The sequence below is a fragment of the Heptranchias perlo genome, chromosome 32 (assembly GCF_035084215.1).
Source record: "Heptranchias perlo isolate sHepPer1 chromosome 32, sHepPer1.hap1, whole genome shotgun sequence".
NCBI classification, from domain to species: domain Eukaryota; kingdom Metazoa; phylum Chordata; class Chondrichthyes; order Hexanchiformes; family Hexanchidae; genus Heptranchias; species Heptranchias perlo.
Genome location: NC_090356.1, coordinates 11,784,874 through 11,810,174, shown reverse-complemented (window position 1 = coordinate 11,810,174; position 25,301 = coordinate 11,784,874). Strand labels below are relative to the sequence as shown.

The 25,301-nt window shown below is 39.7% G+C and overlaps 1 protein-coding gene across 4 annotated transcripts in view; it reads right to left on the bottom strand.

Moving 5' to 3' along the window:
- clstn1 (calsyntenin 1) overlaps positions 1-25,301 on the bottom strand; it is an 80,098-nt gene that overhangs the window by 22,873 nt on the left and 31,924 nt on the right. For 2 of the 4 annotated variants that reach the window (XM_067970351.1, XM_067970353.1), the window contains exons 2-7: positions 18,293-18,415; positions 10,505-10,534; positions 6,103-6,298; positions 4,127-4,335; positions 2,199-2,348; positions 1,664-1,849 (exon numbers count right to left, since the gene is read on the bottom strand). In XM_067970351.1, the coding sequence (XP_067826452.1) occupies positions 1,664-1,849; positions 2,199-2,348; positions 4,127-4,335; positions 6,103-6,298; positions 10,505-10,534; positions 18,293-18,415 (894 nt within the window). The remainder of the gene's footprint in view (positions 1-1,663; positions 1,850-2,198; positions 2,349-4,126; positions 4,336-6,102; positions 6,299-10,504; positions 10,535-18,292; positions 18,416-25,301) is intronic. The other 2 variants (XM_067970352.1, XM_067970354.1) reach the window with 1 other exon arrangement.

Sequence of the window (25,301 nt, the reverse complement as noted above, 5' to 3'; positions counted from 1 at the left end):
CAATTAGATATATGCATTACAAGACATACAATGCTAATACTGGCATTAATCTTTAGTAATGGTACATTAAATATACTAAACAAAAGTTCTGTTTGATTCATACTGATTCATACTCTACAATATCAGACCCACATTGGGTTTGAAATTACTGAATCTTAATTTAGAAAAACACATTTTCTGGGAGAATGACAAAAATAATCCATTCCAAGCCAAAGCCCAGTTCAACAGCACAGATCGAATGAAAATGTAGTGTTCTGAGCCTCTTCTCGCAAGAACCTCAGTATTTACAATTTATACTATGCAGCCTGTGGCCTAAAGTACACTTATTATCTCTAAGGTTTTTTAACAGTTTAGTTATTTTAATTAACCATTTTTCAGTAAATGTCGAGCGAAACACAGACATGAAAGTCACTAATGATTCTATCATTCTCATTACTGAAGATATTGGTCAACTTTAACTCTTAACAGGACATTGGTAATACCAGTATTTAACATCAGACAGCAGGGAAAAAAAAATCTAAAAATGTGTTTGTTACATTCAACACACCTCATTTAAATCTCAGTAAATTTCCAAAATTCCACAAGAAGCATTCTATAGTGTGCACCCCATCTTTGAAAACCTGGAGAGTCTAGAACTAGGGGGTACAGTCTCAGGATATGGGGTCAGCTATTTAAGACTGATGAGGAGAAATTTCTACACTCAGAGGGTTGTGAATCTTCAGAATTCTCTACCCCAGAAGGCTGTGGATGTTCAGTCGTTGAATATATTCAATGCTGAGATAGGTAGATTTTTTGACTCTGCGGGAATCAAGGGAAATGAGGAACGTGTGGGAAAGTGGAGTTGAGGTCGAAGATCAGCCATGATCTTACTGAATGGCGGACCAGGCTCGAGGGGCCATATGGCCTCGATGTACCCCATATGTTCTAATATATCTGAAGAAAGCTTGAAGAATCAGGCAAGTTATGTGAAGAGTTCAAATGGGAAGAGGCTCCGCTGACCTGTTGAAAGTTATTTATTGCTTAGAAGTACAGAAATATAAATGATTAACTAACTTTATTATAGGCAAATGTGACTCAGTACTCTCTTGTGGTACAAATCAAAATATACTTTTAAAGCCAATCAGGCACAAAGAGAATTGATTTAGTACCATATTAAATCAGCAAAATGCCAATTAACAGTACACACTTTTGAACATTTGAAAGAATGCTACGATACACAAAAATGAGACATAGTTGAATAAACTTCCTTTGCTAAGTTCACCCATTCGTCCAAATGACAATGCATTTCAAAACAAAAAACAAAGCCACACATTGTTTAAGGATGTCATTTCATAAATGTACCTTTGGGGCCAAGTTCATTAATACTCAGTTGGGTTGAGTTTCCATCCTGAAGTATTTGCCGAAGCAACAGAAACTAGTTTAAGAACACCATGTTGTTTTGGCTACAAAGGAAAAATCCACGTAGCCTGTACATCTTATATAAGTAAAGGTAAAAACACCTGAAACTGTTACTCGCAGTAAAACCACTTAGCATATGTGGAAACAGACATAATCGCAACGGACAATTCACCAAAATTTTTCTTCAGAGAAAGATGTGGAGGGGGAAGCTTCGAGATTGTGTGCTGACTATGCCTCCATGCGAATAGTGACCAAAAAGCCTTACCACAGAGTCTGTGGAGTGATTTTTCAGAATATGTGTCCCTGTCGCATCCTTTGCCAATATGGCTCGTTTCTAATTCAACCGTTGCTTCAATGGATGTAATAGGTTCATCACACGTCTCCAAATGCATACTTGGAAACAATGCCAAACTTCCAGTGCCAGGCTCATATTCAATTCTTTTGCTCCAACCTGTATCATGAAAACATTAATGGCTCTTAATATTGTGTTGCAAGAGGCATCATTACCATCACAAAACCGTGCAATGGCATTTCTGTAGTGCTTTGTTGACTCAGTTCAAGTATTTCAAGTTTTGCCATCTTAATTTCACAACTAGGTTACGAGGTACCTATTAATTTTATATTTCAGATCGGGAAAAAGTTATTTTGTATCTTAAAAACTTACATTAAATAGGAAAGTAAGTTATTTAAAGCATCACCGATGTTTAATAGTCAACACGGTTGAAATGTGAAACAATTTAAAACAAAAAACTTTTCAACTATTTTATCACTTTTACGTTAATTCTATTCATGCTGATTACCTTGCCAGCCAGGCTTGCAGGTCGGTTTAATATTGATCTTAACGAGAACATCTTCTGTCGAACGCTTCTTCCCACAGTCATAGGCTGTCACTGCAAGCTTATACTGCCGGTCTTTGCCATAGTTTATCTTCTCAGAGCTTTTAATATACCCTGCAAATATCACCAGTTAACAACACAATAGTCCTCAAGAGCCAAAAGCAAATATGGTGCTAATCTTGCCAAATGTAGATTTCATACTCCATCCCTCTCTGACAGCACAGTAACATTAGGATATAGATAAAAAAAAAAGCTTACAAATTGTTAGTTTTATACTAAAACCTTATTGACAGTTTATAGGGATGGAACTTTCTTAGTCTAAGTTACAAGTTACAAGATTGTTATGAAGGGGAGAAAGAAAAAAAATGATCAGGACTGTCACTCCTGATCACGATCCAATGACCTGTGTTGAAAAGTGCATGTGTGACAATGTCAGTTGTGATCAGAATTGGTCTCAGCTGTGATGTATTCTATGGTCAAATAGCCCGTCTAGGCTGACACATGAAGAATATCCACCTGGGTTAGTTATTGGAGGGCTGCCAGCAGCCTTTGAAATGTAACCTAGCAAGGGTCTTTCGGAGAGGAGGGAAAAAAAAGGAAGGAAAGCGAAAAAAAAAAGTTGAAATCTATTAAATCATACTCTCCAGTTATATTTCCATCAAAAAATGGAAACTAAAATGCAATCCACAGAAATCCAACTGTAACAGAAAACAATGACAGAAATCACCATTAGGGATTAAAATGATTTTTAAAAATCAAAATAAAAGAACATGAAAAAAATGTCATGATTATGAAGTCATTTATAACTTCACAACAATATCAAATATCATATCATAGTTTAGATCAGACGTGTCCAAACTTTTCATCTTTGTGGGCTCCATTTGTACAAACCACAGGGGACTTGTATGAAGTTTAAAATCAATGTTTCCATTAATTTGAACACATCTCAAAATTGCTGATACTAGCAGATTTTGATGTTCTGATGTAGGATTTATCCACCAATGAGGCAACAATTCATACAGGACAAGCCAGCGAATAAGAAATATAGAAGTGCTTGTTGCCAAAGATTGGATTGTCAGGAATCTTGGACCACTTGCCATGGGCTGCAGTTTGGACACCCCTGGTCTAGATGAACCCACACAGTATATATGAACACTTCTGTCTGATCACATGACTTTTGAAATTTTGGAAATTGAACTGTTTTATTAATCCAGTGCTCTTCAAATTTCAGCAATAGAAACCCAAATTTAATTTGTCTATTTTTGTTAAACTTAAATATATACCTGTACGGCTTATTGCTCGTACAGAACCTTGGTTAGACCACACGGAGTATCGTGCACAGTTCTGGTCTCCATATTATAGAAAGGATATAGAGGCATTGGAGAAGGTGCAAAAAAATTAACAAGGATGATAACAGAACTGAGGGGATATCCTTATCAGGAAAGGTTGAACAGGCTGAGACTCTTTAGAAAAAAAAAAGAGAAAGCTGAGGGGATGACCCAGTAGAGGTCTTCAAGATAATGATACGGTTTGATAGGGTAGATGTAGAGAAAATGTTTTCACTTGTGGGGGAGTCCAAAACTAGGAGGCCATAAATATAAAATAGTCGCTAATAAATCCAGTAGGGAATTCAGGAGAAACCTCTTTATCCAAAAAGTGGTAAGAATGTGGAACGTGCTACCACAAATAGTTGTTGAAGGAAATAGTTTGATGCATTTAAGGGGAAGCTAGATAAGCACATGAGGGAGAAAGGAATATAAGAGTATCCTGGTAGAGTTAGATTAAGTGGGGAGGGAGAGAAAAGGCTCATATGGAGCATAAACACCTGCATAGATCAGTTGGGCCGAATGGCCTGTTTCTGTGCTGTAGTTTCGATGTAGCTCGATGCTTACCATCTTTATCAATGGTGAATGGCACATCAGGAGTAACAATTTCATAACTACAGATTTGACTGAATTGAGGTGAACAGTCTGCATCAATTGCTTCCACTCTCAAAATGCTGTCATAGTTCTTTCCTTCGATGATTGTGGCTTTGTAGGACTTCTCCTTGAAAACTGGGGAGTACTCATTTACATCATTCACCTGGATATGAACATTGGCCCTGCAAAGCAGAAATACTGGTCAGAGATACTGTGGTGGTTATTAATACAAGGGCGGAAGCTGGAAGCATGCTAAGATCACTTTTGAAATACGTGGTACAAGTTTGCTCTTGATGACTTGAGGGTTTAGGTAGCTATTAGTTGAGCTTTATAGATCATAAAGGATCCCAAATTCAATCCCTAGTGTATGCTGAACTAGCTGAGCTCAGGTGGGATACCAGTAAAGGTGCTACAATTGGTCTCAGTGCCCCAGATTAGAAAAAGGGGGTGGGGGGAGACAGAGGAGATGCCCTGTACTTGTGAAGACATGACGTGCCTGTGATGCCCCCAGCAGGTAAGTAGTCAGATGGCACTCAGTTTTACGGTTAAAACAAGAATGGCCAATTGGGCGAATACTGGTCAGGTGACCAGCACCCAAGGAACACCATTATGAGAGGAGGAGAGAAGGGGAGTTAGAAATTTGCTAGAAAAGAGGGAAATATTTAAAGAAAAAAAAACTGTGGTTCAATTGGGATTAAGAACAGTTTTACTATTGACTGGATGGAATTATATTAGAACACATTATCTTTTTAAAATTTAGCTAAGGAAAATCCTTCCATTGGTTATAATAAAGCCAAAGTAACATTGGCCTGGGAACAATATACCTCAACATGAATACTGATTTGCTTCTTGCAAATTAAAACCACAGATGGAATCAAATGCTTTCATATCTCTATACTTGCTCAGACTTGTACTGCAATTTCTTCTGAAAACAATCTTAAAAATGAGTCATTTTCTCAACTTTTGTACCCTGGGATGAACTGCATTTAAATGTTATGAACGCTTTGGTCACTGAGCTCCTTTCACCGGTAGCTAGAGGGATAAGCTACTCTGAGCCTAAAGCAACAGAGAAGTTATCATGCAAATATAAGAAACAGCCTGAACAGATCTAACTGATCAACATAGATTTCTCCCCCTCTCCATGAAACAGTGGAAACTGTAACAGTTCAACTCTAAGAACCAAATCATGTTATAAATCTGCTGCCAACAACTTCATCTTGGCTGACATATTTAAAGGAAAAGATTTCAGAAAATTAAACATGACAAGACCAACATACAAAAACACAGAAATGCAATTTGCTTAATACAAGATTCATGATATCAGAACTTCTCATCCTGCTGTCCTTTGCTTTCTAGAATTTAAACTGGCATCTTAACACTTATGTATCTCTAAAATGGTGCTTGAAAACTCCACGGGTAAAAATCTTAATTGCGTTGACATGCAACTGGTGACTTGCTGTGGAATGGAGCAAGTTAAAAGGAGTCCCCTCATTACTCATTTTTGCAGCGCCACCATGCTGTAGAGGATATAAGGAGCAAATATTTGGCGGCACAAAATACAGATATATCCTGGCAGACATATCATCCATTCACACTGCCACTAGGGGTAGGAGAAAAAGAAAAGGGTGAACATCATCCGGCACAATGGGCCAAATGGCTTCCTTCCATGCAGTATCATTCTATGATTATGGGACCTGGAAGCTGCACCAAAACACAATATGGAGACAATAGTGTTTCAACTATGAACCGTTTTGTACATTTAAACAAGACGAACACAGAATCTTTCAAAAACGTGCAGACATCCCACATTACTTTCTATATCCTGTTGCTGATGAGCAATATTTATCAACTCTGGTTTTACACTGATTGCATCGTGTGCTTTGATCCAACAAAAGATTACAAAATAAATCTAAGTCTCCACAGCATTTTTTTTTCTGCTCCACACTTACTTATGGGACTTCTTCATATTTCCTCCATCTGGACCCTCTCCACAGTCATATGCCTGGATAGTAAATGTGTACTCTTTCTGCAACTCACAGTCCATCTTCTCTATTGAACGTATGACACCTTCACCAGTGGTTTTATCAACTACCACAGCTTCAAAAGGAACATTCTGCCCATGAATTCTAAATCCACAAATCTCACCTAGAGTTTAACAAACAACAAGTTAGAGTTGGAACAGTGATGTACTAATTTAACAAAAAAAGGTTTAATGTGCAACAGCAGTCCAAACTTCACAGCCAGGGATTTTGTTTTTATTGTGAGGGTCTGTGGAGAAAGCAAAGCCTGTGCCTTGTTCGGGTGAGTTCTGGGACTTAGTAAAAGGAGCATACGCCTGCCTTCAAAGCTACTGGTTTACATTGCATCCATTCATGCAGGAGAGAGAGAGAGAGAGAGAAAGAGAGAGAGAGACAGGCATTTCACAGGAGTACTTAGGACAGCTATAACTTGTAACATACAGCCATGGCTGCTGGCATCTTCTATGCCAAGCTACTGGACAGAGCTGGACTGCCTATTCTGACCAGGACAAAAAGTTAAAGTGCAAAGTTAAAAGTCTGGAGATGTACAAGCGTTTGAGATAGGTTCAGCACAGTTCCACAAATTCTGTCAATTTCTTTGAAAAGTGATGAATTTTAAGTCTTCCTGTGCAATGTATCTGTCCACAATTAGGAAACCAAGACAAACCACTGGATGGCAATTGGGCATTAGAAATATCAGCTTGATACCCTATTCCAGGAAAGAACACTTCACATATGTGGTGCTCATTCCACTAAGTGTACCAGTTCTTTCAACAAGTAGCCATGGCCATCCATTGAGCCTGAAAGAGCCAATTTCTAACATCACCGTTGGGTTCAGAATGTTCACGAGTTAATTCGAACTGATCTGAAAACTCAAATTTCCCTCTATGGATTTTGAGAAACTAGAATAAAGTAGCAAGCAGGATTATATATAACCACAGATCCAGCATTAGAAAAGGTTCAGATCCCCACATTCCGACCAACTTCTTCCACGAATGTAGGGACAAATTGGAAAGTTAAACTGCAAAAAGGGCTGGATGTCAAGACTAAATCAACTATTTTGATTCACAATCTATGATATTAGCAAGCCAGAGATGTGATCAAAAGTATGATTTCACAACACTAACATATAGGCTCCGAGGTCAAAACTACAGGAGATATTGGTGGACAGAAACATGAATAATTAGCTAGACTTTTGGAAATGGCAAACATTTAAAAATATTTCAATATTCTCAATGAATATACATTCCATTGAGAAATAAAAACTCCATGGGAAAAGTGATTCATCTATGGCTAACTAAAGGAGTTAAGGATAGTATTAGATTAAAAGAGGCCTATAACGTTGCGAAGAAGGGTTATAAGCCTGAGGATCAGTAGAGTTTTAGAAATCAGCAAAGGAGGGCCAAAAAATTGATAAAAAAGGGGAAAAAGTAGAAAATGAAAGTAAACTAGCAAGAAATATAATGGACTCAAAGAGCTTCTACAAGTATGTAAAAAGGAAGAGAGTAGCAAAAGTAAATATTGGTCCCTCAGAGGCAGAGACAGTAGAAATTATAATGGGGAATGGCAGTGACATTAAACAAATATTTTGTATCTGTCTTCACAGTAGAAGACACAAAAAGCACACCAGATATATAGTGGGGAACCAAGGGGCTAATGAGAGTGAGGAACTTAAAGTAATTAATATCGGTGGAGAAAAAGTACTGGAGAAACTAACGGGACTAAAAGCCGATAAATCCCCTGGACCTGATGGTCTACACTCCAGGGTTCTAAAAAAAGGTGGCTGCGGAGATAGTGGATGCATTAGTTATGATCTTCCAAAACTCCCTAGATTCTAGAACAGTCCCAGTGAATTGGAAGGTAGAAAATATAATCCCGCTATTCAAGAAAGGAGAAACAGGGAGCTACAGGCCAGTTAGCCTGACATCAGTCATCGGGAAAATGCTGGAATCCATTATTAAGGAAGTGGTAACAGGGCACTTAGAAAATCATAATATGATTAGGCAGAGTCAACACGGTTTTATGAAAGGGAAATCATGTTTGACAAATTTATTCGAGTTTTTTTTGAGGATGTAACTAGCAGGGTAAATAAAGGGGAACCAGTGGAAGTAGTACATTTGGATTTTTAAAAGGCATTCGATAAGGTACCACATAAAAGGTTGTTTCGAAAGATAAGGGCTCATGGGGTTGGGGGTAATATATTAGCATGGATAGAGGATTCGGTAACGGACAGAAAACAGTAGGGATAAACGGGCCATTTTCAGGTTGGCAGGCTGTAACTAGTAGAATGCCGCAAGGATCAGTGCTTGGGCCTCAGCTATTTACAATCAATATTAATGACTTAGATGAAGGGACCGAGTGTAATATGTCCAAGCTTGCTGACGATACAAAGCTAGGTGGGAAAGTGAGGAGGACAGAGTCTGCAAAGTGATACAGACAGGTTAGGTGAATGGGCAAGAAGGTGGCAGATGGAGTATAACGTGGGGAAGTGTGAGGTTATTCAATTTGGTCGGAAGAATAGAAAATCAGAACATTTTAAAATGGTGAAAAACTATTAAATGGTGGTATCCAGAGAGATCTGGGTGTCCTCATACAAGAAACACAGAGTTAGCATGCAGGTACAGCAAGTACTAAGGAAGGCAAATGGGCATGTTGGCCTTTATTGCAAGGGGGCTGGAGTACAAGAGTAAGGAAGTCTGGCTACAATTGTGCAGGGCTTTAGTGAGACCTCACCTGGAGTACTGTGGACAGTTTTGGTCTCCTAATGTAAGGAAGGATATACTTGCCGAAGAGGCGGTGCAACCAAGGTGCACTAGATTGATTCCTGGGATGAGGGGTGTCCTATGAGAAGAGATTGAGTACAATGGGCCTATACTCTCTGGAGTTTAGAAGGTGAGGTGATCTCATTGAAATATACAGGAATCTAAGGGGGCTTGACAGGACAGAATGCGGAGAAGTCATTTCCCATGGGTGGAGAGTCTCAGGATAAGGGGTCGGCAATTTAAGACCAAGATGAGGAGGAATTTCTTCACACAGAGGGTTGTGAATCTTAGGAATTCTCTACCCCACAGAATATGTTCAAGGCTGAGACAGATAGATTTTTGGACTCTAAGGGAATCAATGGATATGGGGGTCGGGCAGGAAAGTGGAGTTGAGGTCGGAGATCAGCCATGATCTTACTGAATGGCGGAGCAGGCTCGAGGGGCCGTATGGCCTATTCCTGCTCCTATTACTTATGTTCTGACATTAATCTATCATGCTGCAATTACACCCTCCTGCCAGTGATGGTGTTATATCTCAAAATGCTTTACAACCAATGGATTACTTTTGAAAGGCAGTCACTATAGAGACAAATGCAGCATCTAATTTATGCATAAACGGCAAGTGAATGAATAACCAGTTTTTAAGTGGTGTTGGCTGAGGGAAGAATGTTGGCCAGGACATCAGAATTCCCAGCTCTTCTTCAAATAGTGCAACTGGATCTTTTACAAGCAGGCAAACAGGGTCTTTCTTTAAGGTGTAAGACAGCACCTCCAACAATGCAGCACTCCCTCGGTACTCCATCAAGTGCGAGCAAGAATTTTTTTTTAAGATTGTGTTCAAATCCGTAGTATAGCTTCAATCCATAACTTTCTGACTCAATCAAGACACCTGCCAACTAAGCCAAGACGACATTTACATAAAAGACCAATCTGAGGTAAATGGACACAATCCCTCAACTACTCCCTGGAAACTAAACTATGCTTGGGACTACATCTTGTATCCTGTATCTTACCATTCTGTGGCACAGCATGTGGAATAAACTTTCAATGGAATCTAACAATATAGTATCTGGTTGGATAAAACTGAGTAATTTAGTATTGGGCATAAGAAACAGAACTGGATACTTCAATTGTAACAGATTACCCAGACAGTTTGGTGAAGTTGCAAGCATAAAGTGGCTGATTAGTATAAAATAAGCCAGACATCAGGAACCCAAAAATCTGCAACTAGATTTTTATTACCACGCTGCCAGGTTAACCTATAGCAGTGATGAGTATCCAAAGTAAGGGAAGATGTTTCATTTATCTTGTGCACTGAAGTCAGAGGAGAGTTTGGGCTAAATATAACCTAAAAAGACTGAAATGGAAAGGATGTCAAACAACTGATATTTCTAATAAACCCTTTAATGTTAAACTTCTCATCCAGTAATTTTTGTGGATAATCCTGGATAATAATGGGGAATAATACTGATGACAGGATTTGCTGTTTAAGTGCTGATTCCCCATTTTATGACCAGTTAGTGGGTTAATATAATTGTTCATAAGAATGAAAGAAAGAACCCAGGTATCACCTTCTTTGGTGAATGTCACCTCATACCTCTCTATAAGGGGAAGAAAAGATAAACAGAGGTCAGTCATCAAGGTAAGAAAGCAAAAGGGTGAAGACAGGGAAAAAGTCAAAGGATCAATGCAAATACAAAGCAACCGATATTCAAACTCCAGTACTGCGCTTGATTCATAACAGCAATTTAAAAATAAAATTACATGTTTTTCATGCACAGATCTTTGTCAAAACAACACTACAATTTTCAGTTTACTGAGACCATTTTAAGCAAAATATTGACAGCAATATAGCTTTTTAAAAACATACTAACCTTCAGTTCCAGGTTCTCTTTAAACACAGTTTACATAAAAAAGTGACAAATTATCTAAAATGATTTAGGATTAAGCAATGTGTTGGAAAATTATAATAATTTCTGCATATTGCAGTTTATTTTTCAGATGGACTACAGTTATTGCATCAACATTCATCTTACTGGTGCATATAGTACAACAGATTACAGAATCGTCACCTGAATTTAACTTCATTCAGGTAACAGTAATAATAATCACCAATACTGATCCTTTTGCTACAAACACAATTTAGTCCCCAATTTTTCCAGCAAGTACTCCACATTTTGGGAACAATCACCATTTCCTGACCTTGCAGTTGTGTGTAGAGCTGCATCATTTGCATAAAAGGCAGCAACATATACAAATTGAACATTAGATCAATAATATTTTCCATTTTAAGCATTGCCCTCTCTTCAAAATCATCCAAATACATTTGTGCAAACTGAGAGTCATTAGGTCCAAAACAATGAGTACTCAAGACGCTCAAAATTTTAGATATTGATATAAAATTGCATTTTATAACTCTTCCCAGTAAATTTACTATATCACTGTGCATCAGTTATTATTTAATGGGAAACAGTCAATATCCTTAGAATCATTAAAGGGGGACTGTTATGACTGTTTTGACTGTTAGCTCAAAACTGGGCATCCATAAGGCACTGTGGGCCATCAGCAGCAGAATTGTATTCCAGCACAATCTATAACCTCATGGCCCAGCATATTCCTCACTCTACCATTACCAACAAGCCAGGGGATCAACCATGGTTCCATGAGGAGTGTAGAAGAGCAGGCCAGGAGCAGCACCAAGCGTACTGAAAAATGAGGTGCCAACCTGGTGAAGATACAACACAGGGCTACATGCATGCTAAACAGCGGAACCAAATGTTATAGAGAGAGCTGAGCGATTCCACAACGAGCGAATCAGATCAAAGCTCTGCAGTCCTGCCTCATTCAGTCGTGAATGGTGGTGGACAATTAAACAACTAACAGGAGGAGGAGGTTCTGCAAACATCCCCATCCTCAATGATGGCAGAGTCCAGCACCTGAGTGCAAAAGACAAGGCTGAAGCGTTTGCAACCATCTTCAGCCAGAAGTGCCGAGTGAATGATCCATCTCGGCCTCCTCCCGATATTCCCACCGTCACAGAAGCCAGTCTTCAGCCAATTCGATTCACTCCACGTGATATCAAGAAACAGCTGAGTGCACTGGACACAGCAAAGGCTATGGGCCCGGACAACATCCCGGCTGTACTGCTGAGGGCTTGTGCTCCAGAACTAGCCATGCCTCTAGCCAAACTGTTCCAGTACAGCTACAACACTGGCATCTACCCGACAACGTGGGAACTTGCCCATGTATGTCCTGTTCACAAAAAGCAGGACAAATCCAATCCGGCCAATTACCGCCCCATCAGTTTACTCTCAATCATCAGCAAAGTGATGGAAAGTGTCATCAACAGTGCTATCAAGCGGCACTTACTCACCAATAACCTGCTCACCGATGCTTAGTTTGGGTTCCGCCAGGACCATTCGGCTCCAGACCTTGGTCCAAACATGGACAAAAGAGCTGAATTCCAGAGGTGAGGTGAGAGTGACTGCCCTTGACATTAAGGCAGCATTTGACCGAGCGTGGCACCAAGGAGCCTTAGTAAAATTGAAGTCAATGGGAATCAGGGAGCAAAACTCTCCAGTGGCTGAAGTCATACCTAGCACAAAGGAAGATGGTAGTGGTTGTTGGAGGCCAATCATCTCAGCCCCAGGACATTGCTGCAGGAGTTCCTCAGGGCAGTGTCCTAGGCCCAACCATCTTCAGCTGATTCATCAATGACCTTCCCTTCATCATAAGGTCAGAAATGGGGATGTTCGCTGATGGTTGCACAGTGTTCAGTTCCATTCACAACCCCTCGGATAATGCAGTCCGTGCCCGCATGCAGCAAGACCTGGACAACATCCAGGCTTGGGCTCATAAGTGGCAAGTAACATTCACGCCAGACAAGTGCCAGGCAATAACCATCTCCAACGAGAGAGTCTAACCACCCCTTGACATTCAACTGCATTACCATCGCCGAATCCCCCACCATCAACATCCTGGGGGTCACCATTGACCAGAAACTTAACTGGACTGGCCACATAAATACTGTGGCTACAAGAGCAGGTCAGAGGCTGGGCATTCTGTGGCGAGTGACTCACCTCCTGACTCCCCAAAGCCTTTCCACTATCTACAAGGCACAAGTCAGGAGCGTGATGGAATACTCTCCACTTGCCTGGATGAATGCAACTCCAACAACACTCAAGAAGCTCGACACCATCCAGGACAAAGCAGTCCGCTTGATTGGCATCCCATCCACCACCCTAAACGTTCACTCCCTTCACCACCGGCGCACCATGACTGCAGTGTGTACCATCCACAGGATGCACTGCAGTAACTCGCCAAGGCTTCTTCGACAGCACCTCCCAAACCCGCGACCGCTACCACCTAGAAGGACAAGGGCAGCAGGCATGTTCCTCTCCAAGTCACACACCATCCTGACTTGGAAATATATTGCAGTTCCTTCATTGTCACTGGGTCAAAATCCTGGTACTCCCTACCTAACTGCACTGTGGGAGAACCTTCACCACTCGGACTGCAGCGGTTCAAGGCGGCGGCTCACTACCACCTTCTCAGGGGCAATTAGGGATGGCCAATAAATGCTGGCTTTGCCAGCGACACCCACATCCCATGAACAAATTTTTTGAAAAAATATTTTGAAGTTTTAGTCTCATCTCTGGACCTTCAGTTTTGATCTTCATTTATAGTCTTCTGAAAAAATAATTAGCCATAATTTTAGGCTATTTTTGTAACGTCAGTCATATTTTAGTTTTAACCTGGGGAAAAGCAAAGTTTTTGATTTCCCTGTTTGCATTATAGTCTTTTCAGGATTTATTTTTCAAAATTTGTTTTTCAAAAGTATCTCAGTCATTTCGCTTCTCATTTCACCTGGTGCAGAGGTAGAGTGAGGAGGCTTCAGTTAGGAAGCTGCCAGAGGAGATGGAAAGGAAGGTAGACAGGAAGGATTTCAGGATAAGTAGGAGCGGTGGAAGGCAAGGTGCTCAAAAGAGAATGTGTCAGAATATCATGGGGCAAAGGAGAGAGAAACAGATGCTTATTCTCAGAAAGGAAGATGAAGAATTTTGCGTTGAGATAGGGGAACACTGTCATATGGATTACTGCTTTGGTAAAGCTAGTAACAAGAGCTATGATGGGTACAGTGGGCAATGCCAAGAGAAGCCACGTGCCCACCCGGGTAGGCCTCAATCCTGGGGTGGCAGATCAGTAAAGAGTCATGGGAATAGGTTCAGGCATAAGAATGGTCAGAAATGGAAAGCGACTGATAACAGAGACCAAGAATCTAGACAATGGGTCAAGTGGAGTCCCAGAACAGGAAGACAGGTGACAAGAAAAATTGAGGAACAATTCGGAAAAAGACAGCAACAAAATTTTGCTTAGAGAAGTGGCAGTGGACTACATATGTAAACTGGGTGATTTATACATGACTCCGAATGTCTGTGATACAGTACGTTATGGGTGCCAAACAAAAGAGCCGAGGACGGGAGGTGATTCAGGAAATCTGGGCCTGGTGATGAGGAAAAGAATCTGTGGATTGGTGACGAATGAAGAAAATCAAACCTGGAAAGCAGTTGAAGAGCATCAGGGGGGCCAGCTAGCTAGGGATCTGGGTCCAGGGGCTCAGCCGATCCCTTCCTGGATTTAATTAAGCAGGGCTGCCTTTCTCAGGCAAACTGTGAGGAGTTGGGTAATCTTTCACATCAGCCATATATGCTAGCATACATATGAAAGGAATGTGGTAATCAATGGCAGGACTTTCAATAGATGGACAGAGAGTGTAGGGTCAGCTAACGACAAACATGTTTTTTTTTTAAAACTTTGCTTTTTATTCCCCCACTGTAGTTTAGAGTAAGAATACATGATGGATCATCAGGCATAATTTGCTTAGAACCCTGCAGTATTTGAATTAATTGGATCGTGGGCCATTCAACAAGCTCTTGGGGATCAAAAGACTTAATACCTAGCATTTATTGAATTTCTACACAACTGCTGGGATGTGAACACCATCTGACACTCAATGTGTCTAAACTGTTAATTTATTTGGCATAAACACAGTAAATTGAACAATGATGATAGATTATCTTAAATGTTATATATAAATGTAAAATTGCTGGCAATAAGAACAAACCAAAGTTACGGATTGTCAAACAGTGGATATGAAGGGTGCTAATCAGTAATTCAGATGTTTGATATTTCCAAATTGAGAAAGTGTAAAAACTTTGTGGAGGATTCTTGTTTCACAAGTTACGTACTTTGTTGAGTTCTCCCTGAAACCTCACTACTCACCAGTAATACATTTATGTATTATCATTGTACTGCAAGCTACAGAGGGAAACCATTTCAAATTCAGTGAAAGGGAGTGTATAGAATCTCCACACTACAGTGAGTGACTATCGGCAGCATTTAAAATAAAAAGAAAAGAAATTAAAAACAACATAACTGCACTTTTATGCCCAATGCTACTTGGAATGAGAATTTCATGATGCCTGGATACTTAGCTGAAGAAGTTATGTTTCGCCTGATGAATTGTTCAACAGAAAGTTAAATATATTTTATTAAAATATCAGTTGTACCTTTAGGCTTACCCAAGTAAATATAAAAATAAAATTTCACCCATAGCCTCGTGTGCAGACTAAGCTTTTAAGTGGAGTTAAGCAGTTATGTGCTTTTGCAAGAGTTGCTTTAAGTTTTGGTTCAATTCAATTACAAGATCTCCTATTTGTGGAAAAAGAGAATTATTTCTCCAGCTGCCTTGTTGCTAAATAGTGAGCAATGCTGCAGCATGCAGAGACTGCCCTGAGTTCACACTCCTGCAGTATAGAGACCTTCATACCCTGCTTCATTCAGTTGGTGCTGTATGGGACTGGAAGTTGTTTTAGCCAGAACCACCACTTCATACATGGGGAGATGAAAGGAAAAGAACAAATACATGCGATCAACATGTTAAGTGTAGAAATACAAGTGAACAGAACTAACCACCCAAGTGCTTTAAGTGTAGCAACTTTCTCAAGTAAACTTAGTTACTTGGTATAGTTTCATTTTGTGCGTGAAGGTCTTAGGTTTAAGGTAATCATTGCATAAAACATGGCACAAGGGGATCTGACCTGCCTTCTGGTGAATTTATTTTTACATTTCCTATTGTCTCTAGCGTATGCAAAAACCAAGAATGTAACAAACCAGTGTTTTGAAGCTTTTGAGTCCAAGTGTTACGGAACCAAAGAAAAGGGAAAACTGATGTGAAACATGACTGAGCACTGAATTATTCTCACCAATGTCTTGTTCACAGTTCTATTAAAGCATTCTAGCTGTATAAATTCTTCTGTATTTTAATAAATGTCTTAGACCCAAACCCCTCACCACCATTGGAAATGTGCTGTCATTCGACCAATGCTATATTTCAGAATTTGCAAGCATTTCACCTTTTTTAAAATGGAGGTTTGTATTTACTTTGTGAATAGCATGACTGCAGTTTCTCTGCTACACAACTTGTTCCTTATTATAGGCTGCACATCATTGTTGCATGGCCTGAATAAACAAGGAGCAGTTGAAGCAGTAGAACCTGAGTAATGCATATCATTAGGCACTCACTAAGATGTATGATTATATAAGCTCTCTGCAAAAAAACACAGAACTGCACATACAACAGAAGGATGGATAGCAAGTCAGCCTACCATTAGCAAAACTCATCATACTGACAACTGGATTAATTTTCAAGTATTGGTTTTGTCAACCTCTTTTCACAAAGACATTTTTTAATTAAAATTTCAGTAAATGTAAAAGTCTTTATTTTAATCAAAAACTTGGAACTTGTATTCTTCCAAAAAAAATCATGAAAAATAATTTCAATTAACTAAAATGTTCATAACTAAAACTACATAATTTTAGTTTGAGGTATGAACATTTATGGAACTAAACGCTTGTGTTTTGTTAATAATGAAAGTGTTAAAAGTAATTTATTAACTACAAAATTTTGCAAACTATGTATAAAAACTAATTTTTTGCAACCAGAACAATACTCGAATTAAAATTCAATAAAGCTAATTCCTTAATATCATGATTACTTCTTTTATTTTATTTAACCTGAGCTAAAGACTTGCATTTATATAGCGCCTTTCATGCCCTCAGGGCGTCCCAAAGCAATCCAATGAAGTACTTTTTGAAGTGCAGACACTTTTGTAATGTAGGAAACATGGCAGTCAATTTACACACAGCAAGTTCCCACAAACAGCTGTGAGGTAATGACCAGATCATCTGTTTTTGACGTTGGTTGAGGGGTAAATATTTGCCAGGACACCAGGGAGAACTCCCCTGCTCTTCTTCAAAATAGTACAGTGGGATCTTTTACATCCACCAGAGCGGGCAGATGGGGCCTCAGTTTAACGTATCATCCAAAAGACAGCACCTCCAACAGTGCAGCACTCCCTCAGTACTGCACTGGGAGTGTCAGCCTGGATTTTGTTTTCAAGTCTCTGGAGTGGGACATGAACCCACAACCTTCTGACTCGGAGGTGAGTGTGCTACCACTAAACCATGGGTGACACCTATTAGATCAAACAAGTTACTGCAGCATCTAAGCTTTGCAAACTACTTAGCATCAGCAATTCTGTAAGCAGCTCTACAAACTCTGAATTTACCATACTCCTCACAAAATTTTAACCCAGTTTACAGTAAAATTGAGGATTTAATCCAAAATAACAAAGAAAAGCTATTTTCCAGCTGCCCAGATCTTATTAAAAATGGATTACGGTCTGTATCATGCATTTTTTTATATATTAAATGACTTCTTGCTTACATTTCCACCTAGAAATCCATCTTTTAAACATCTGAATGTATGTGTTGTCCCACTAGTCTGCAGTTTAACATGATCAAGGATTCCATGTGTACTTCAAAACAGACAATATTTAAAGTAACCTTTCAAAAGTCAGCAATGAATGATCAGTCAGTAGAAAACCTTCCACAAGGCATCTGCAGAATTTTGCACTTACACGTGACAGAATAAATGAGCGGCCTATGTCCAAGATTTCTGTAAGAATCAACACAATAGTTCACATGCAGCTTTTTGTTTAATAAGTCCACTGTTTTAATGGCAAAGATCTGCAATTCCACTAAAGAAAACTTGTCTAGCAAAGTTGACTAAGAAATCCATGGATTCCAACACTAACCCATGTATTAACAGAGATCAATTAAATCAAGATCACAGTCATACCTATGTTCATTGATGTATATTCGAGACCATTTCAGTCTCCAGCCCAATTATAAAACAAAATTTCTGCACCATATTTATAATACATTTGCCAATTCAAATGTGGAACATAATTTAGCATTTAGATGTAAGCAGCACACACGCAGACCAATTTACATACCTGCATAACGTAGGGGCGCATCTTTATCCAGGGCAATTAATGGAGGATCCAGCAGGACTGTGATGTCATTTTCTGTCACAATACCATGATAAGTGGTTTCTATCCATGGCTTGTGCTTGTTAACTACAGGGGAAAGAAAAAAATATCACTGGTTGACCAAAGCAAGAATTTGTATGCATTTTAATTCTGAACTTACATACTATGAGAAATATTTATATTTATTGCATTAAATAAAACCTCTGGTGGTTTTTGCTCAATCCAAACCTTGCAAATGCAGAACTAAATGACCAGGTATCCCAAATAGTTTCAAAATGACATTATGCAATCCTCCAAAGAAGACAGCTAAACAATTATTGATCTCCAAAGCTGTTGCTATACCCTTGACTGCAATATAAATGACACAAGCACCACACTAGTGTGACATTTTTAACTCAAACCTGCCATTTTATATTTGCCCAGTCTCAATCCATTCCAGGAGAAAACAGTAGCACTGGATCTGTGTGGCTTGTTTCATCCAGCTATGCACACAGTCAACCTATTAATCTGAGCAAGTCTACTGTCTGGGTGCGAAGAGTGGGAATTGGGGTGGTTAACAGCAAAATAAAAAAAAACTGGATTTCACTTACATGGAGTTCAGGTTTTGTACAAGAGAGAACAATATAATGAACATACAGCTAGACCACTCAAGCATTAGAGACATCAATTCCATGTAAATCTATATACCATACTACTGAGCCATCAGCTTGGTGCTGGATTTATATGGATACAGACATAAATCAAGCATCAGAGTGCAAATATCACCTCTCATTACTGGAGGGTTACCAAATAACAATTATAGAAGTCAGTTCATGTCTAATGTAAAGAAAGAGGGGAATGGGTAGTGCTGAGTGTAAAATAGAGGGGGAACTCGTCCAGACCAGTTGGGACTGTTTACAAGGAGAACACATCAGGCTGGTGAGACAGGTGGAAACTGTCAGAGAATCATCTTGGAATAAAGTACTGTTGTTTTTTGTATCCTCTGTCTGAATCCATTCGTATAAAATCCTAACAATTATCATATTGAAGGCAGCTGGTCAGCAGTCATTCTGTATATAATTCCTAATCGATCATTAAATTCAATCCAATGTAACAGTAAGCAACCGCAATATTCCCTCTTCTTGTCCATGGAGCAGAACTTCACGTATGCCTATCAGAAGGAATTCCATTCAAAATGTTTATTCGCAGGCTACCTCAACCAGCAGCTCCCAAGCATAATAATACCCAGCTAACACAACTGTACTTTCTCTTTGTAACATTTGTAAAATATGAGCAATTGCATGGAGAATATTTTACCTTTAACAAATGAATGTGGTTTTAAAAAAATTGAAAAGCTGCCATTTTTATTTACAACAAGCAATTTAAAAATGCACTCTGGAGGAGAAATGCAGTTGCACTGGCCTCGCCCACCTTACCTCTGCAACCTTTACAGCCATATGCTTCTGCCTTTGCTCTCCATTCTTCCATCTATGGCTTATTGTGCAGTTCTTTGACAATCAATCAGCTCCACCATCTTGGCAAAGCCTTCTGTGGTCTTAACCCTGCACTCTGGAATTCCCTCGCGAAACCTCTCCACCTCACTACCTCTTTACCATCTTCAAAAGACTCCTTAAAATCTAGCTTTTCGACAGTCCCATTTGGTCAATTTCCCCCATCATTCTCCTACCACTTGTTGTCCATTCCTCAGTGAAGTTTTCTGGGATGTTTAATACATTAAAAGGCACCTCAACGTGCCTAAACTCAGAAGAGCATTCCCTACTCCACCAATGTGGCATTCCCATTTCTCATACCAGTTACTATACCCCAAAACTGCCAATATATGGGAAATTTTATACTGTAAACTGAGACCTGCTAGGAATTCAGTTGAGAATGACCAAATTCAACTCACTTTGGGATGTATGCCTTTTATAAGAGTCCTATTTGGACTTGAATTTGAACCCCAGCCTCTCAGACAAAAGGGGAACGTTCAAGCACTATGCTCCATTAAGTTTTCATTTCAATGCTCATTATACTTAGAACACATAATTGCAACAACAGGAAGCCTACATGAACAACAAAATTAGTTTGATGATGCATCAATAAACATTTCTAATTGCAAGCTTCTTTTCAGTTTAACCTGCATCTTCGATTAATTTTAAATGTAAGCGTCAACTTCGCCCAGTTGGTACCATTCTCACACCCGAGTCAGAAGGTTGTGGGTTCAAGCCGCTCTCTGGGACTTGAGTATGTAATCTAGGCTGCTACTTCAGAGTGTGCTGTATTATCAGTGGTACTCTCTTTTCGATGACAGGATGAACTTAGAAAATTCCGTGACATTATTAAAAGAGCAGGGCCCACTCTCGTTTCCCGGCTAACATTCCTCTCTCAACCAACTCCACCAAAAATAGATTAACTAGTTATTCATTTCAGTTGCTGTTTGCGGGTCTGTGCTGTGTGCAAATTGGCTGCCACGTTTGCCTACTCAACACTTACTGCACTTCAAAAGTAATTTATTGGTTAAGTTTTTTAGTAAACCTCTACAGCAGAAAAATATGCTTACAGCTTCCACAATTTACACATGCTTAGGCCTGGAGATAAATCATTTTTAAAAATTAAAACAGAAAGCAAATTGTGTGCTGTGAATCATGTAGTAAAAAGAAACATTTTAAAAAGTTTGTTTATGCTGAATTTCTGCAGCCATAATCCAACCTCAGTATTTAAATCAAGTAGACAGATTTAGTGGAACCAAATTAATTTTATTGGCTGATTGCCCCACTAAATATTTTCTTGTAAAATAAAAATTGCCTCCAACACGACATTGCTAAAATTCTTTTCTCATCATCAGGCAGATGGGACAGAAGAATGAGTGCACAGCTAGTTGTGATTAAAGAAGTAATGCAAGGAGCAATGAGCCACAAGTCTACTAATTTGAACTAAGACTTGGTCTTCCTCCATTTTTCCAGCAGCTTCTATTTTTCAGTTTCGTACCTTTTGTGCCCAGGAAGTTGTCTGCACCACTCCTAGACCTCTACTACTGGCACTTTGACCAGTTGCTCGGAAAAGCGCAAAAAGGGTCCATGGCGATTTTTCCTTCTTGTGGAAGGAGCACCAGGGATCCACTTACCACTTTCTCCAGTTACTGAATCCAGTTAGAGAATCTCCAGCACACCTCTCTGATTTAGAAGTCTTATGCAAAAAGAAGTTGCAATGCCAGACTAACAGCTTCTTAAAAAAATTCATTCTTGGGATGTGGGCACGACTGGCAAGGCCAGCATTTGCTGTCCATCCTTAGCTGTCCTAGGCGGTGGTGGGCAACCATGTTGATCAAAACCGAATATATATGTTACCATAGTGGCAGAACTGAAATTTTCCCCAAGCAGCATTATTACCCTACATCAGGTAAGCAAATTGATCTCAAGTCTCTACAATGTACCTTTAACTGTTCATGTGGTTTGGCATGTGGCAACTTGCCGTACAAATTTCCTTTGCCAAGAGCAACACTTAGCTTCTGTTCCGCACTTCCCTTGATGATCAAAAAGCAAAATCCCACCACCATTTAAAGTTGCACCTGCTTGAGGATTTCTGATCAGGTTTAACATGAAGCCCTTGACCAAAACTGAGAAAACTGGCCTCTTACCAAAACAGTTATATGCAAGAAAATCTATAGCAAAGTTTAAAATGCAAGAGATTTGTTGATTTATAGCAAAGTTTACAATGCAAGAAGCTTGTGCTAGATTGGGTAGAATGGTCTTACAATAACTACACCTGCCCTGCATGACTGCAGTTACATTGGAGATTTGGTGCTGTCTCCAGAGGATTTATTTCCTGCATTTTGTTACTCTGCAAAATGCAATGCCTTGGCATGTGACAAATATTTAATCAACAGCCACATACTGCATTTAAACTTTTGGAGACAATTGATCTACACCAAGTACAAAATAGGCTTACAATCAAATTCTTGACATACTATGTTTTCTGATTTATTTAGACCCGTGCACAGGATGTACCAGGGACTATGCAATTCTTTAGTAGTCAATCATGTGACCTGTACAACGTTTGAATGCAACATTAACATACAATTGTGCAGAATATCAAACTTTAAAAAGTAAATTAAAAGCTTAACTCCTGATCCACAAATGTACCCAAATGCCCTGTTACCTGATCATTTGCCATCTAGCCTATGCTGAGGGAAAGGTTTGAAATCATACCAAACAAAATTATTTACTAGCCTGTTTCCACTTATGCTTTATAAATTAGGTGCATTAAAGATACTTAGCACATAGTCTAATAAACTGCCAAACATTTGGACAAGCTTACAGAATAGCTTAGATGATAAAGATGTATAATTGAGCTACATGCACCAGAAGGCTTCGGGTTTGGTCCCTGTCCTTGGTGAAGTCAGTTGGGGTGATAGTACAATTTTCAGAACAATTAGCCTCAGCATTCCTATGGTCTCAGTTGGGGGAGGGGTATGAACACCCCAAAAGTCCACTCCTGACCATTGTCCAGCGACTCCTATTGCACAGTGTACATATGAATGTGACCATGATTAGGCTTGGCTACAATGACCAGCCTATCAACACACTGTCTAGACTTGCACATGAAAAGTTATTTGGCCAAGGCACAGGTGGGCCTCAAAACCTGTAGAACTGTTCTCCAGCAAGAGTCAGCCCTTGCAAGAAAGGAGGGGAGGAAAAGGAAGAATATTTAGACCAAAAATATCCAAACGAAAGACCCACAAAATTCAAATGAAGACAAATCGCTGAGCAAATATAAGCGCAAACAGAAAATAATTTGCCAGAACTCATGGGTTGCATATGTCTCATGGCCACAGCATGGATGCTGCTGTAGCTTTTGCTAAACAACCCTCTTCTATCCATAGTCTATATCAATGGCCTCTCATGGTTTCACTCATCAACAGCTTTCTGGTACCTCAAGCAACTAGCTATTCTTCATGCGCAAGACTGGAGTGTGAGCAGAGATCAGTTTGACAACAAGAGCTTGGTTGTAAAGTCACTCAGTATCCACATATCCATTAATAGAATTGATAAGTAATGATTGAGCAGAAAACCTTGCTGTATTTTTTCCCGACATCTCCCCGAAGCCAAGATATTATAGCTACATCTTTGGGGTTAGATAAGATTTGAAAAAAGCTTTTAAACAAAAACTAGAAGTTTCATTAAGGGAAGCTGCTTCATTTTTTGGTAGGATGGGAGAAGGGGTTGAAGAGTGAGAGAAAATTCATGACCATTCCCAAAAAAAACACTTACAAACAACTTCTAAGATAGCTGTATTAGCATAGTTCAAATATTCTTACACTTTCCAGAATGTGTGCCTGTAAAGGCCAAGTGGTACTTCAGCATTTTACTACACTGCAACTTGCAGTGCAAAAGACCGGATTCTGTCATACTTAAGGCCAAACACAAACAAAATAAATGCTGGAACAAGGTAAGCATATTGGGCAACTGCAAATGTAATCAAGATATTGCCAATGTTAAGTTCTGTAACTAGGACATTTAAAAGTGAAAAGGAATATTTTGTTGGGTTTTTGCAATGTTCTCTATTTCAGATTCTTACTGGGGTACAGGTGTATGCGGCCCTTCAGTACCGCAAGTGACCATTTTTCGTGCAAGTCAAACATGCACACACAAAAATGTCATTTTTGCAGTGCCATTTGCATTGGAGTGTGTTGCAGCAACAATCCTTCCCATACTTCTATCTCAAAACAAGTGCAGCCACTGCAAGTGACTACCATCCATTGCAGGTAGTTCTTTCTAGATTCTAAACAGTAAAATTTACAACAAGTTTTCATCATCACTAGTACCAAAGAAAGGGAGGCAGATTTTAAATCTCTGCTAAAAACGCCCGACAGTTAAAAATATTGAATGCAGATATTGAGATCTAGAGGCATAATCTATAATAGGTACACCAAATCCACGAGGGTGGATTAAGAAGTCTTTTTTAAAAATTCCTTCATGGGACGTTGGCATTGCTGGCAAGGCCAGCATTTATTGCCCATCCCGAATTGCCCCTGAGAAGGTGGTGGTGAGCCGCCTTCTTGAACCGCTGCAGACTATGCGGTGAAAGTTCTCCCACAGTGCTGTTAGATAGGGAGTTCCAGGATTTTGACCCAGCAACAATGAAGGAATGGCGATATATTTCCAAGTCGGGATGGTGTGTGCCTACTGCCCTTGTCCTTGTCCTTCTAGGTGGTAGAGGTCGCGGGTTTGGGAGGTGGTGTCGAAGAAGCCTTTGGGAGGTGCTGTCAATGCTTGCATTCATATAGCGCCTTTCACGATCTCAGGACGTCCCAAAGCACTTTACAGCTAGTGGAGTACTTTTGAAGTGTAGTCACTGTTGTAATTTAGGACATGTGGCAGCCAATTTGGGTATCGCAAGCTCCCACGAACAGCATTGAAATAAATGACCGGGTAATCGGTTTTAGGTGTGCGTTGAGGGAAAAGTGTTAGCCAGAACACCGGGAGAACTCCGTTGCTCTTTTTAGACTAGTGCCGTGGGAGGGCCTCAGTTTAACGTTTCATCCAAAAGACTGCACCTCCAACAGTGCAGCACTCCCTCAGTACAGCACTGGGAGTGTCAGCCTGAATTTTGTGCTCAAGTCTCTGGAGTGGAACCCATGACCCTCTGACTGAGTGGAGAGTGAGCTACCACTGAACCAAGGCTAAGAGATGTTGCTTCAGTTGTACAATACATTCAGCTGACCATCAAATCTATTTTGCTATATGTGTATCCATATGCATAACAACATTAAGGGATAGTAACAGAGCAAGAGAAATTTCAGAATGAGTCACTTAAAATGGAACTTGAAATAAAATATAGCATATGGGATCCTTGGCTTAAGGTATAGAGGAACAAAGGGACCTTGGAGTGCATGTCCAGAGGTATAAAAGAGTACAAAAGCAAGGAAGCTATGCTAAACCTTGATAAATCACTGGTTAGGCCTTAGCCGGAGTATTGTCCAGTTGTGGGCACC